At 59.9% G+C, this 13,821-nt stretch overlaps 1 protein-coding gene across 2 annotated transcripts in view; it reads right to left on the minus strand.

Annotated features, from left to right (window-relative positions):
- LOC117652614 overlaps positions 1-12,696 on the minus strand; it is an 88,542-nt gene extending 75,846 nt beyond the window's left edge. For both annotated transcript variants that reach the window (XR_004588175.1, XM_034397660.1), the window contains exon 1: positions 12,236-12,696. Coding sequence is in view for 1 of the 2 variants with exons in the window: in XM_034397660.1 (XP_034253551.1) it covers positions 12,236-12,252 (17 nt within the window). In the remaining variant the exon portion in view is untranslated. The remainder of the gene's footprint in view (positions 1-12,235) is intronic.
- Positions 12,697-13,821: the final 1,125 nt, after the last annotated feature.

Genomic DNA, 13,821 nt, shown 5'->3' on the forward strand with positions numbered 1-13,821 from the left:
ACACACCTTCATCGCGGCTGAGAATGCAAGGAAACGCCCCGACTTTGGGCCTCCTTTACACTGACTTGCTGCAGTGACTGCAGTTCCAACGCCGCACATTTTTAAACCTGGCCCTCGTTGTGCTCCTTGCCGATTTTTCGACTCAAAATTTTGAAATTAAAACCCCTGATTCCAAAGAAATTTCTCAAAAAATGTGCCTTTTGTCTCTGAAATTTGTGGCCGAACCGCTGCGTTTGTAAATAAACCAGCTGCTGATTGGCTGTCGGATCGAACTGCCTGAGCGCCCTGATCATAACTGGATCCCTGGAGCCAAGATAAGAGCTGCCATCGCCCACTGCACACTGACCCACATCAGCGGGGCCACATTTTTCCGCGCTTTCAGTCAAAGCTCTGCCTCGTGCCTGATCCAGTGTTGATGCACCAACTGCCCGCCCGAGTAGGGCGAGGCGAGTGGGAGAGCCTCACTTACACTTTCACTACACTACTAAGTCTTTGTCAATTATCCTTCAAAGGTCGGAACGGACACTCCTTGAGCATTTGGTAGATGATGCCCCCCGCGTCCCCACCCAAAGCCATTCGTCACGTTTTCAAACAGCCGGCCCCCTCTCCCTCCCTCTCTTTTACCTACGTGTATGTAAGTGTGTTTGTGTGCGCGGCGGGTCATATTCAGTTAAACGCCTGTCTCCGTACGGAAATTTATAATTGATACCCTCGATGACCTTGGGTAAAACCATTCGAAATCATCGGTCCTATTCCAAAACTCTGATTGTGTTGCTTCCCACGACTGTGGCCGCCCCGCGTCGCAAAGCTGGATTCCTCATTCGATCGAGACACGGAGCCGCAAGTCCGTCCTGGATTACACGGACAGTCGCACCTTGCTGAATGCTGCCGTTTCTTCGAGGCGGCAGTTCGATTTCGCTGATCCGGCCGCAAAATCCTTGATGCGTTCGGGGCGACTTTTGCTGTTTGTTTGCGGCGTGCGCATTCATGTAAGGAAGCCGCGATTTTCTGCCCGGATGGACTCGGCAGCAAACGATCGGCCGCGCGTCGTCCGGTGTGCCGAATAATTTTTATTCCGAGTTTTGACGTTTTTGGGCGGCCGTCGCGTTCTGCAGCTGTGGTGGCCCTTTGTCACCGAATCAGTTGGCCAGCGTGCGCGCTGCCTCTTAATCCTTCCCTTTGCTTCCCCAGACCACGCCGTCGCACGCAGTCACGCACGCGAACGCAACACGCAGCGACCGTACGGCACGCAGTGCACGCACTGAGGACCACACAGAGTCCTTTGCGTGTGGATGTGCTTTGTGCATGCCCCGGGCCCACTTCGACTTTTGGCCTTTCTTGTGTGTGTCTGTGAGTGTGTCTGCGTGCTGCTGTGCCGCCTCTCTGTCCACAAAGCGAGAAAAAGCTTGGCTGGGGGTCAAATACCTTTCAAATAATGCCGCTTTTTTCACTTATTTTTTTTAGCGTAAATGAACAGTAAAGGGCATTTTTATTTGTTTCCACCCCTTCACTGCCTTCCTCAATCGAGAGGCGCAGTGCGATCGTGTTATGGCTTCGCCGGAATCGCACCGGACGTTTCAGTGCGTTTCCACAAGGCGGTGCTGACGGCCGGCCGGCCAGCTGGCGTGGCGTTCGGTAAATCATCGATTGAAGGGTGCCGAGTGGGCCACGCGGTCTCTCTCGCACGCGTGGGGCGTGCCGGCGTGCCGCGGGGGAGCGAGAGAGACGGCGAGCAGAGCGCGCAAAGAGAGGCGTCGGGACGATCAATGAGTCCATTACCCCGGTCGGCACGTGCTTTGGGAGGCGTCGGGGGCGGCCTGCGCGTCCTGCTCCAGGACGCCGACGACGGAGGCGTGTTGGCGGCCCGTCGGCGCGCGTCAGGTGCATCGACGCTACACTAGCAACTGCAAACTGCAAATTATCCCCTAGGCCTGCGGCGGCCTGCGGCGGCCTGCGGCTTGCGGGCGCCCCGCCGCGCCGGACTGCGGGGCAGAGGGACGCTAGGGGGGCGGGAACAGCCCAATCCGTTTTTGATGAGGTATAACAGCTGGGTTATTTTGACAGGAAGCTTTCATGCCCTCGTTAGCTCTGCCTCGCAATGGCATTAGGGACGCCTTGATAATCATGACGCAACATTGGCGGCATGGCTTGGGCGCGGCAGTCGCACTTGCATATGCAACCCGCACAAAAAAAAGTGAGTTACGTGTTTGGTGCACAGTCCCACTCGTCTTGATACTGTCACAATCTGTCCAGGATTCATCCAGTGCCATAGTGTTGGGCCCCCTAGATAAAAAGGGAAATCAGTCTTCTGAAGTGAATGATGGCGTCATATAGGATCCGAAAGAATTGGACCTGGCGCCAACACTCACAGTCAGCCACACACACACACACATTGAGATTCCGAGATTTCCCCCTCTTGGCGCTATCTAGGTGGCCAGGGGCTCTAATAACCCTTTAGCAGCCGAAATGTTTGGACAATGACGTCCTGTATCTCTTCATCCTCGCTGTCCATCGGAATGATTGCTCCGCAGCCCGCGGCCCGTCCTCCTAGCACCGTCCCAATTTTTATGACGGACATGTCGACGCGCCATCCGGCGTCGTCGCCGCGGGGCGGGGCGGGGCGGGGCGGTCAGCCGAAGGCATTCCGGAGGAGCCCGAAACGAAGCACTAAAGGGTTGGTGGGACGACAGTCGGAGACTGTTGTATAAAATTTTATTCCCAAGCAAGCACAGGACCATGAAATTTTACACATTGCCTCCTTAACGACGCGTCGTTTAGAAGAGGGTTAATGAACCTCCAGGATAGAACAGCGCTTGTGCAGGTGGGCCTGCTGGCGCTACGTGTGTGTATGTGCGGCCTTGCCGTAAATCTGTCGGATGAGGAGGTCGCGACTCGCAGTTCGGGCGCGACCGCCGAAGCCGCGGACCCAGCTAGCCGAGCCGAGCCGAGCCGGAGCCGCATCTCGCTGAACGATCATGACTGCGCTCAGAGGTAGTATTAGCCTTCATGGTGTTCATATTTCACCAAATAGTGGAGAGGGCACACTCCCGCGGCACGGCCCATTCTAATTAGGAACGGGGCAGCTCTCCCGAAACTCTTAAACCATAAACAACGGGAGAAGGTATACTCACCTGGACACTCACCTGGATACTTACCTGGATACTTACCTGGATACCTACCTGGAAACTTACCTGGAAACTTACCTGGATACTTACCTGGATACTTACCTGGATACTTACCTGGATACTTACATAGATACTTGCCTGCGAACTTGTGGATAGATGACTGGATACTTAAATGGCTCACCAGGAATACTTACCTGCAGGACACTTCCCGGTTTCATACCCGACTTTTAATTATTTTTCGGCGCGGTTGGTGCTACTGTTCGGTATGGCTTTCGCCAATTCCACTTACTGCACCCCTCCTATCAACTCGATTCATCTCATCTAGTGGGCGTTGCAGGCGTTGCATCGAAAGGGAGCGAGTGGGAGGAGCGGAATAAAGCAAACACAAACTCCACCCACACCGCCGAGTTATTGCGAAGGTCAAGCCAGGTTGGCCAGCCCGGCCGGCCCGGCCCAGGGCTGGAAGCACATAAACAAGCAGAGGTGCCAACGTAACCACCCGGAAACCTGTTTGATATGCATCGAAAGTCATTGCCTTGGCGATAACGCGCGCGGAGCTCACAACGGCAGAAATGACTAATTTGAATTATTCGAATGAGCTTCCAATGTATCGCCCGCTCCACACACACGTGCACTCACACTCGCGCAAACGGACACGCACACTCATTAGTAGAGCGAATACCACCCCGGGCTGCCCTGGCTGCCTCGGCCGCCTTGGCTCGGTCCACTCCACTGCGATTATCGACGAGCCCTTCGATTGGCCGGGAGGCGGCGGCGTGGCGTGGCGTTGCCGGACCGCGAGACTGCGAGAAGCGTGATTTGTGGCGAAACGCCGCCCTGCGCCTCTCCTACGCCGCCGGCTGCAGCCTCCAGCCGAGTCTTCTGTCTCTCTCGCACCTGTAGGGCGCGCCCAATGAGTGCGAGAGAGACAGAGCGACGAAAACGACTTTCGGAATCAGTCTGCAGCGACCAAATTCCACCATTCAGCGGCCTGTATCTCGCCAACGGTCGCCGCTACACACTTCGCGTACCAGGGTCGGATAGCAGGAAATTTAATTTCCGGATCGACTCGTTTGGCGGAGTACGCTAGACACCCTTAACGAGACGCAGGCGCTGGAAAAATGCGGCGTGTTCGAATGTCCGGAATGTCCGGGTGCGAAAAACGGCGCGCGGGAGCAGCAGGACTCGCCGGTAAAGAGAATGGGCGATGAGATAGGCACGCCGTTAAGGATGCGTCTCACGGCAGGTCCTGCAGGACCCAGTGGTCCAGTGCGGTGATTACAGCGCCGGGGTGTCCTGCCCTCGGTGTTACGCTCGCTGCCCCGGGGACGGGAGGGGGCGGAAACAAACAATGGCCTGGCGAGGCATGAGTCCGTGATGGCCGCGGCTGCACCGCCTGCACAGCGCCGCGCCCTGCCGCCCTGCCCGCCCTCAAGTGCCTCTCGGCCGTCCCCGTCCGTCCGAGCGCTTCAATTTTTCTTTCAAGTCCGCAATATCGTTGCGGGCAGAGCAGTGCGGTGCAGTGCGGAGCCGTCGGCGGGTTTATTGTTAACCGGGCGGGGCCCCGGCGGGGGCTGGAGGGGCCCTCGGCCGCCCTCGGGGGCAGCGGCCGATGCCAGATACGCGCTTAGTGCGCCTAGTCGTCGTCGCCACGCCCGCGAGTGCATCATGGGAAGTCGCTTCGGACCATGAATCAGTCTTCATCCCGCCGGAGAACAAGGCACCGAGACTTTAACGGCGGACGGGCCGGGCCGTGGTGCCGGGGCGTCGCACAGTGGGCCAGAAGACCGGTGGAGGCGGCAAAAGTTCTAGACGCGTTTTGAGCTCCAGAGTCGCTGAATGGGACTCCAGCCTACCGTGTGACCCCACCAATGGATTGCTCTCCGAACGAGGAATCCATCGGTAGGGTCACACGTTCGGTTCGAGTCCCATTCAGCGACTCTGGAGCTCAAAACAGGTCAAGAATTTTTTCCGCCTCCACCGGTCTTCTGGCCCACTGTGCGTCGACGCGCCCACGCGGTCCTCCCCCAAGTGAGTCAAGTCGAAGCTCCGCGCCGGCCGGCCGCCTGAGCCCTTAATGGTAATGGTAATACAGCGTAGGCAACCCAGCCGCTTCAGCGCAGCGCGTCGCGGCGGGCTGCCTACCGCGTAGGCGCTACAGCGGCCCCGCCGTTTCCTCGCGTCTCTCTCTCCGCGCGCTTGCAGCAACTTTTCCGCAGTGTAGTTTCTCTCCCCGTCCCTTGCGCCTGCTTTACGCGGTGCACCGGCAGACGCAGCCGGCTCGTTCCTCGACGAGTCCACAGCGAGTCTCTCTGTCGCACTCGGGGGTGCGAGAGAGACGGAGCGCCTCCTCGGAGCGCCCCGGCCGCGACGAGTACGGCGTGCTAACGCGGCCAGATTTACGCCCGGCGTTAATAGCAGCTCGCCAGGCAGCCAGTCCCTCTGCCGCGGTTCGTCCGAGCGCGGCGGCGCGGCGGCGCGGCGGGTCCAGCGAGGTGAGAGGGAGCGACGCCGCACGCGCCGCGTCCGCCAGGGGGTGGGAGGGAGACGGAGAGAGGGGCGGGGGTGGAAGGGAGAGGGGATTACTGTGGCGCCCGCAGCCGCCCTGCCGGGCTAGGTAGGACCCCGCGACGCTCTTTGACGGCGTGGAGCAGACAAGCCCGCCGCGCGACCCTGCTGCTGCCGCTGCTTTTTCCAAGTTTCGTTCACACAGTGCACCGCCGGCAGAAACGACGCGAATTTCACAGCGTATTTTTCGACGGGCCCCATTGAATTCACACTTGAGGGGAGCTTTCTTTACTGACAAAGACGCTTCTTTCTTTTTACGAAGGCAAACGCCGGGGAAAACTAGGAACGCTTGTCGCGGGTGTGTGTGTGTGTGTGTGTGTGTGCCGTACGTGCACGAGTGTGTGTGTGCTCACGGGGCCGTGTGTATCGTCATTTTATTGACTCCTAGTGTGCCTTATACTGTAGGAATGGACCCGTCCAACGAGGTGCTCCTCGCCAGGGCAAGCCAGGGCAGCGGCCCCCCTGTTTAGGATTCGGCGCGAGCGGCTGGCTTGGTCGTTCCCCCGACAGGGGCCGCCACCGTCGCCACTGTCAGTACACTGCAGGTGAGGGGCGGACTCCAATTTCTTTGAATTGCTATCGCGGGGACATCGCGGTGACCTGCGGCCAGGCGTGTGCGCGAAGGTAGGACTGTCTGTCTCTGTCGCACTCAGGGGACGGCCGATAGGGGTGCGAGAGAGACCGAGCACTGGAAGTGACGAAGCCCCAACCTCCCGCGGCATAATTTGTCGCCGAGGCGACGAAAATGATAGATATCATGGAGAGAATTCGAGCGCCGGGGCCGTCCTCGTGCGGGGCGGGGCGGGGCGGGGCGCATGAGTTACTGGCCTGCAGGACGCATACCGCACGCCGCATTTCATCGGAATTCTTCCATTTTCTTTTGGAAAAACGAGCGGGGCAACACGCGCCATGCTGATGGGATAAGGAAGGTCAGCCGCGACGCCCGCCGCGATCCGTCCAGGATTATTGTCCGAAAACCACAGCAGTGCTGCCACGAGACGCGAAATTTACAGTGGCAATGTCTATCTCGAGAAGCTGCCGAGAACACAGCCTGAGGTTGGCAACCCTTTCGGCACTGGCGCATCGTGGGAATGTTTGCCTATTTACGTGGCACTGGAGGGCTCATGAACCAAATGCACGCGGCGACAAGCTAGCCAAGGACTGCTTCACTGGACACTGCTAGTTTCAGAGCGTTTCCGCCCCAGATTTCCCGGATAAGTCCGTGCGGTAGTTATCTCGGCGCGCTCCGTTTTAAATTGTTTCAAATAACTGCCGCGTGAGAGCGCTGGCGGCGGGCCGGGCCGACATCATGTGGGGTACGGCCCGGCACGGCACTGGTATCGCACGCATCTGGCCTTTGGGCTCCGGCAATGCTGGCCTCCTCAAACAAAGCATTCGTCCTGCTGGCCGGTATGCCGCGCCGCACCGCGCGGCTACTCCAGCCTCGGCCCACCAGCTTATCGGGCATCGGGACAGCGGCACGGCGGCACGGCCCTGCCGCTCACCAGCAGCCACACCACGCACTGCCCTACGCGTACTCATGAAGCAGCGCCCGGCGACGCGAGCGAACGCAGAGCGTCGCAGATTGAACCAAGCAGTGCAGCCAGGCTGTTCACCTCCACGCTGCCACCCTGCTGCTGTCGAACGGGCAATTACAGAAATGGGCTGCCTCCCCCAGTGCCGCCAACTTCCCCCAGTGCGTCTGCCTCGCCGCTGGCACACCGCTGGCCTCGGGGCTTGCTGCAGTCGGCCCGCTCGCAGTTGGCACCACTGATGTTTGGCGAGAGTGTCATCACCCTGCTCCCCCTCCCCCCGGCTCCCCCCGCCAGCCTCCGCCCGCCTCTGCCGGCTTGACATGGCGATGTTTCTGGCAAAGTTTGAGATAAGTACACCGGCTGCAAAGTCCTTGCGAGCTAACACCTACACAACGCCGCTAAGCCCCCGGCAGCCCCTCGCAGCGCCCGGCCGCGCCCGTACACGTCGCAATTTCGTGCAGGACAGCGTGGTCGCAGTGCGCGTAACCGAAAGCGGGGAGAGAGAGAGAGAGAGAGAGAGAGAGAGAGAGAGAGAGAGAGAGAGAGAGAGAGAGAGAGAGAGAGAGAGAGGCAGTGAGGGTTGCCAACCCTCTAACAGGGAAAACCGCCGCGCCGATAGGTAGGCAACCCCACACACGCCGGCTGCCGCGGCCAATTTGAATGTCAACGTCACTAATTACGGTGTGCGCCCGACCTTATCACGCGTGTCGAATTAGGGAAGGTTAGGTGAGGGCGGAGGGTGCGGAAAATGCACCCCGCTGGACACGTAACGGCTACACTGCTGGAGATCGGTTTGAAATGAAATCATCCTAGTTCAAGAGCAGTTGATTCAAACTAAATATTATGCCACCCACGTGCGCGGTGACTTTTATCATCATCCAGGCCACTGTAAAAAGTCCCGCGAAACGTCCCTGAACGTCCCGCCACCGCCACCGCCGTCGCGTTACCGGTGCCCCTCCCATGAGCTCCGGGCGTTGTCAACGCCCGATTTTATTTCCTGATAGAGGTCCCCTAGTGGCGGGTGGCGGCCCTGGCGGCCCGGGCGGCCCCTCGGCCAGGTGCTGAGCAGCAGACTGACTCCGAGAGTCCTTTCCGTCGCTCTGTCTCTCTCGCACCTACATGGGACGGTGCATGAGTGCGAGAGAGACGGAGCGACGAAAAGGACTCGCGGAGGCGGTGCGCAGGGGCAAGCAGGGCACGGGTTTCCGGCCGTCCTCTCGCCTGCAGGCAAAGGCAGACCCAGGCGGGAGGCGCCACCTGGGGACGGGGCGCGACGCGACGCGGGGACACAACCGCTCCACATGCTGCCGCGGCGACGCCACGCCGACGCCAAGGACAAAGGACTCTAGAGGCGCTTTCCCCGGAAGAGGAAGGGCCTCTTCGAACGGAAACCGAGCGGCTGCCCGAACGGCAGCGCGGTAGTGTTTCGAGTGTACGGACTGAGATGCTGGTGGCGGCGCCGTGGTGCGGGCTGCGGGGGCTGCGGGGTTCTCCAGGGACATTAGTATTCGGTGGCGCATCATACCTGCGCCTTGCCGCGGCGTTCCGGCGTGCCGTGCTGTGTGAAGTGCTGGGACACGCGCGACACCAGGGGCGGGAGGGGGAGGGGGTGCATAGGCAACCAGCAGGAAGGCGATAAGCATCGCAAGGTACATAGCAGGTGTTTAGACGGGCACATAGCAGCGCCTGCAGGGCTCTGACCCAGCGGGGCGGGCCCAGGCCTCGGCCCGGGCCGCGACGCGTATGGAACCAGGTGATAGCGTCACCGCGTCGTCACCGGGGGCTTACTGCGGAGGAAGTAGGGGGAGACCGACCGGAGCTTGGGGGTTTTCGTCCGTCTGTCGCGTGGGCGCGGGGGCGGCGGCGCGTTGGCGGCGCGCAGATCGCCGACGACGACAAGAAGTGCTCCCGAGCCATTACGGCAGCGCCCCGCGGCCACGGCGGCGACACGGGGCGGCACGGCGGCGCGCTTGGGGTGGATGCAGAGCGGCTTTCATCCCAACCCTTTTCGCGCCACGGCTGCCGAGGGAGGTATGTCTTCTGACGTGCCGCCCCTCGCGGGATGCTCATGATGCGGTGTGCGAGTGAGTGAATGTGAGTGAGTGTGCGAGAGAGAGGCCCACAGTGTGGGACTTGCCGTGAGTTCACCGTCAAGCGACTTGGCGCGCGCTCTGCCTTTTGCTGGATTATGTCGCGTCAGTGTAGGACCACCTCCCTCGTCACACACTTCCCACACGCCACCACACTCGCGAAGCCTTGCTCTCCGACTGCGTCCCCAAGATACCAGGTCGAAAAACAGCTACATTTTAATTTCAATTGAATTTAAATTTGCCAATGCGCGTAGCGTTTGCTATTTACCGGGCATGCACTGGGGGCTTTCTGCACCCCTCTCTCCAGTCAAGCCAGGGAGGCCGAGGGACTCCGCTGCCCTCCTAGCAAACACTCGGCTAACTCCGGGGCCCTCCGCCTACCCCACGAGGGGCTCCAGGAGGGGCTCGGCCTGCTCAGCCTGCTCGCCCGGTCAATGAATGGGGTGAATGATGCACGCGCATCCGCCCGCAGAACACCCACAGGGCTCGCGCCACTCGCGCCACTCACGCGCGGTAGCAGCGCCCCGCCGGCCGGTCGGTTCCGGAGGATCGTCTCATCGCCCTGCCTCTCTCGCGCCCGTGAGAGCGACAGAGACAGCGCGACGAAACAGCCAAGCAGCCTCGGCTGGTCCCGCCGCAGCCACCGCTTGCAACAGAATCGGTGACGACTTTGGCGACCGCCAAGCTCTCCGCAAACAACCCCAACTCCCGCAGCCCCTGAGCCGCCGCCGAGGCCCGGCCGTGCCGCGCCGTGCCCCCACATCCTCCTCGGAAGCCACATCAGAGGGGAGTCCTGGCGGGGGGCGCGTCTTGATCCTTGACGGCGTGCTCGCGGACGGCCCCCGGCGTGTCACCGGCGTAGCGCGTCGCGGTGCCGCGGAGCCCTCCGGCCCTCCAAGAAGTCCGTCGTGCGCCCCGCCGCGCCTACAGGGTCGGGTCGGGTCGGCCGACGCGGCGCTGCCGCGCTCACGTTTCACCTGCGTCGTAATGGACTCGTTTCCCCGGCAAAACGGCGTGGAGGCGCGACGCGGCGAGCGGTCTATTAATGCGGCGCCAATAAAAGTAGCGCCTTGCAACGCACCGCCGGATTGAGCAAGTTTGCATGCTGTGCGTGTGCGTGTGCGTGTGTCTGTGTGTCTGTGTGTGTAGGTGTGTATTTGTGTGTGTGGAGGAGCCGCCTATCCCCAGCCAGTACCCACGCAGTCTCAACGAGCGTGCATGTGTGTGTGCGGCCCGCGGCGGGCGCGGGGTTCGCATTGCTGCAAGGCAATATAAATACTGGTGATGCGGGGGGCGCCGAGCCGCGCCGCGTGGAGCGGTGAGCGCCGGCCGGCGGCGGGTGACTGCGGGCAAGCCGGGCAGGCCGGGCAGGCCGACCAGCAACTGCAGGCCATGAATCGCGCGCAAGATATACTCTGTTTGCAACCGTCCATTACCTTTCGCCAGGCCTTCGCGGCAATCATTCAAACGTGCCGCCACGCCCCGCGCCCCCACCGCGCGCTACGCGTCCACGCGCCCCCAGCGGCCCCGCGGCTCACGGCCCGACGAGGCGAGAGAGACAGAGCGACGGCGCCCCACCGTCCGAAGACGCCGTGTCACGAAGCCGCGCAGGCCAAGTTTTTGACGTGTCCGTCTTACCCCCGCTGCTGGAGTACGTCGCGGTGATGCAGTTTGCAGGGGCCCGTAATTCCGAAGGGGGAAGGGGGCCCTGGGGGGCGATGGGCGTAGCGGAGGGGGGGGGGGGGGGGGGTGTCCGCATGCTCAAAGACTCGCCTCATGATACGCCTAATGTCATTATTATTCTCAGCAAACGACGCTTGGCAGTCCCGCGGGGAGGAGCCGGGGAGGGGGGGGGCGAAGGGCAGGTGGAGGAGGAAGGGAGGTCCTTGAGAGTGTGGCGACCTAGTTAGGCGCAGGCACACACATTTTCGTCGCGTCGACGAGAAAATGACGTAATGAAATTACCCCGGTAATGACAAGAGTCGGCGATACACTAATGCCCCCTCTGTGTCGCTCACACACGTCTCGACGCACCCATACACTCGCACGCACTGATCAGTGGATGCACGTGTAAAGGACCGCGTTGGACTCCGCGCGGCAGGCTGCTGCCGGACAGAGCTTTGTCTTTGTCGCGTCTGTCTGTCTTAGCGGACGCCCCACGAGTGCGAGAGAGACAGAGCGATGAGAGCGCCGTTCGGAGTGAGCCTGCTGCTGGACCGCGGCACCGCGGCGCTACCCCTTGCCCCGAGGTCCGCCGTGGTCCGCCTCGGCGCGCTGACTCACAAATGCGTCTGGCGGGGCGGGGCGGGGCGGGGCGGGGCGGGGCGGCCGGGTCGCGCGGTCCAGGACAATGGGTGCAGGGCGGGGCACGACGGCGAGGGACCGAGGGAACGATCCGCCCCACAAAGTGTCGCTGGCGTACAGTGTGCCCTCGAACGCCTCGAACCCATGCGGCACGGCCAGCCCGACCTCTAAAAAAAAAAAAAAAAAAAGCCTCTCAAATAATTTTTATTTCCTACACTCTAGAGTTCTTACGGATGAGTCATATCCATAAGGTACGGAGAGTACATACTGATCCTCCGTTATTACATCAATATGTGTCTAAAGTATGGACTTTTATTTCTGTATTACAGTTGACAAACATCTCGAGCTGCCATGAACTTTTGTATGGATAAAATTGTCCGCAAGTACAATCACACTTGCAGGTCTATGAGTATGGAGCAATCTAACCTATCACACTAATCCATGCTTACAACGACTCAATAAAAAATTTTTAAGAAAGGGAGTACAACAGTCATAATACATCCATCACGGTACGCTTGCACAGAAAGCGCAGCAATCTATTGGTAGATACGCAACTTGGACAGCTTTCAATTTTAAAAACACTAACCAACTAGTTAAATTAATCAGTTCTTACCTGTAGTTGTAGTGCATTGGTGCGTGATGCCAAGTTGAGTCTCTCCGACCAAAAATGGGAACGGCTGATCTCCACACGCAGACACAAATGACTTCAAAATCGGAGAATCATGGTCAACACCATATTTTGATCAAGGAAATGAGTCATACCATTGTTCTTGAAATAAAAAGGCACTCAGATATCACCATCAATTTGTTCTTGAAGCTATGAAACACTATTAGAAGTTTCCTCACTTTTGTCCTGGGAAAATGTTTCCCCGCGCTTCGTGAAGATAGGTTAGTCCGCCCGAAGCTGGGTTGAGATTTTTAGGCGCAACGGAACCTGTCAACCCATGTCGCGCACCTCCGCGTTCCCTTGGTTCAATTTGGTTCATGCTTTCACGTTTTTGTAGATCCAGACCGGTGGTAAAAGCTTCGAAACGAAGTAAAAGAACGAACTGGCAAACGGGCAAAAACACTGATTCACAAACAAACAACAACACAGCGGCGAGGCCTGGGCGGGCGGCAAAGCTGCTGCCGCTAGGTGGCGCCACTAGCGCCACTGAGCTAGGCTACTATGACAAATCGCTCGCGCAGAGTACTTGTTTTCATCGAGTTCGACGCTTACAGGCCTCAACAATATCGTACCAGCTCTGCAGCTTCTTCCTACTTCTTCCCTGCTTCATGTTGGCACATCCGCAGGAACTCCAGAGTGTACATTTCCGCCTTGATGAGAGGCCGAAATGAGCCGAGACTTTTGATCTCTGTGCTCGCGCGAGCTGTAAGTACTCGCGCAAGTTCAACGCGCTCTGGCCGCTGTACAGTACGCAGCACCTGCCGTCAAGGGACGCCAGCCCAGCCACCCCCGCGCCGGCTGCACAACGCCCCGCAGCCTGGCGGGGCGTGGCGGGGCGTGGCGGGGCGTGGCGGGGCGTGGCGGGGCGTGGCGGGCGTGGGCGGCGCTGCCGCCGCGGCCGGATTACAAGCCGAGTCGATCAGACGGTTTAATCTGCTTACATCAAACACCCAATTAGTTTGTTGCGCTGACTCTTGCGGGGGCTTTGGCACTGCTTGGCTGTGCTTCCCTCTGCTTTGCGCAGTCCCTCACTTTCACAGTGGCCGGCAGAGGCAGCTCCACTTTATTCCGATCTGGATTATCGCCTGGGCTGGGCGGGTATCGCCGAAAAGCCACCGCCCCATTCCGAAAGCCTCTGTCTCTCTCGCTCGTCCTCAGGCACACTGGAAAGCTCACAGGCGGGCGTAACTCGCGAGGCGACTCGCAAGGCCCCCCCTCCACCAACTTACCTCCAGTGGCGTGTCCGTCAGACAATGTAGTGGTAATAGGATTATTGTTCTAACTCGCCGCGTTGACTCGCTGGATTTGGGGGCGAGGAGTGGAGAGGTGCGCCAAGCTAACCGCTGTTACTGGGAAGCGGCGGTAGGTCCGCGTGCCTGTGTGTGTGCGCGCGCGCGCTGTGTGTGTGTGTGGCCACTCCTCGTTGAGGACACGCATCCCATCATAGCTGAGACGACCACTTCTCCAGCGGCAAGGCTGCCGTTGTGTCGTACGGGTGGATGGAGCCTTGCTGTCTTGTTGTTATTGCGAAT

This window comes from Thrips palmi, unplaced genomic scaffold (assembly GCF_012932325.1).
Source record: "Thrips palmi isolate BJ-2018 unplaced genomic scaffold, TpBJ-2018v1 HiC_scaffold_7, whole genome shotgun sequence".
Lineage (NCBI taxonomy): Eukaryota > Metazoa > Arthropoda > Insecta > Thysanoptera > Thripidae > Thrips > Thrips palmi.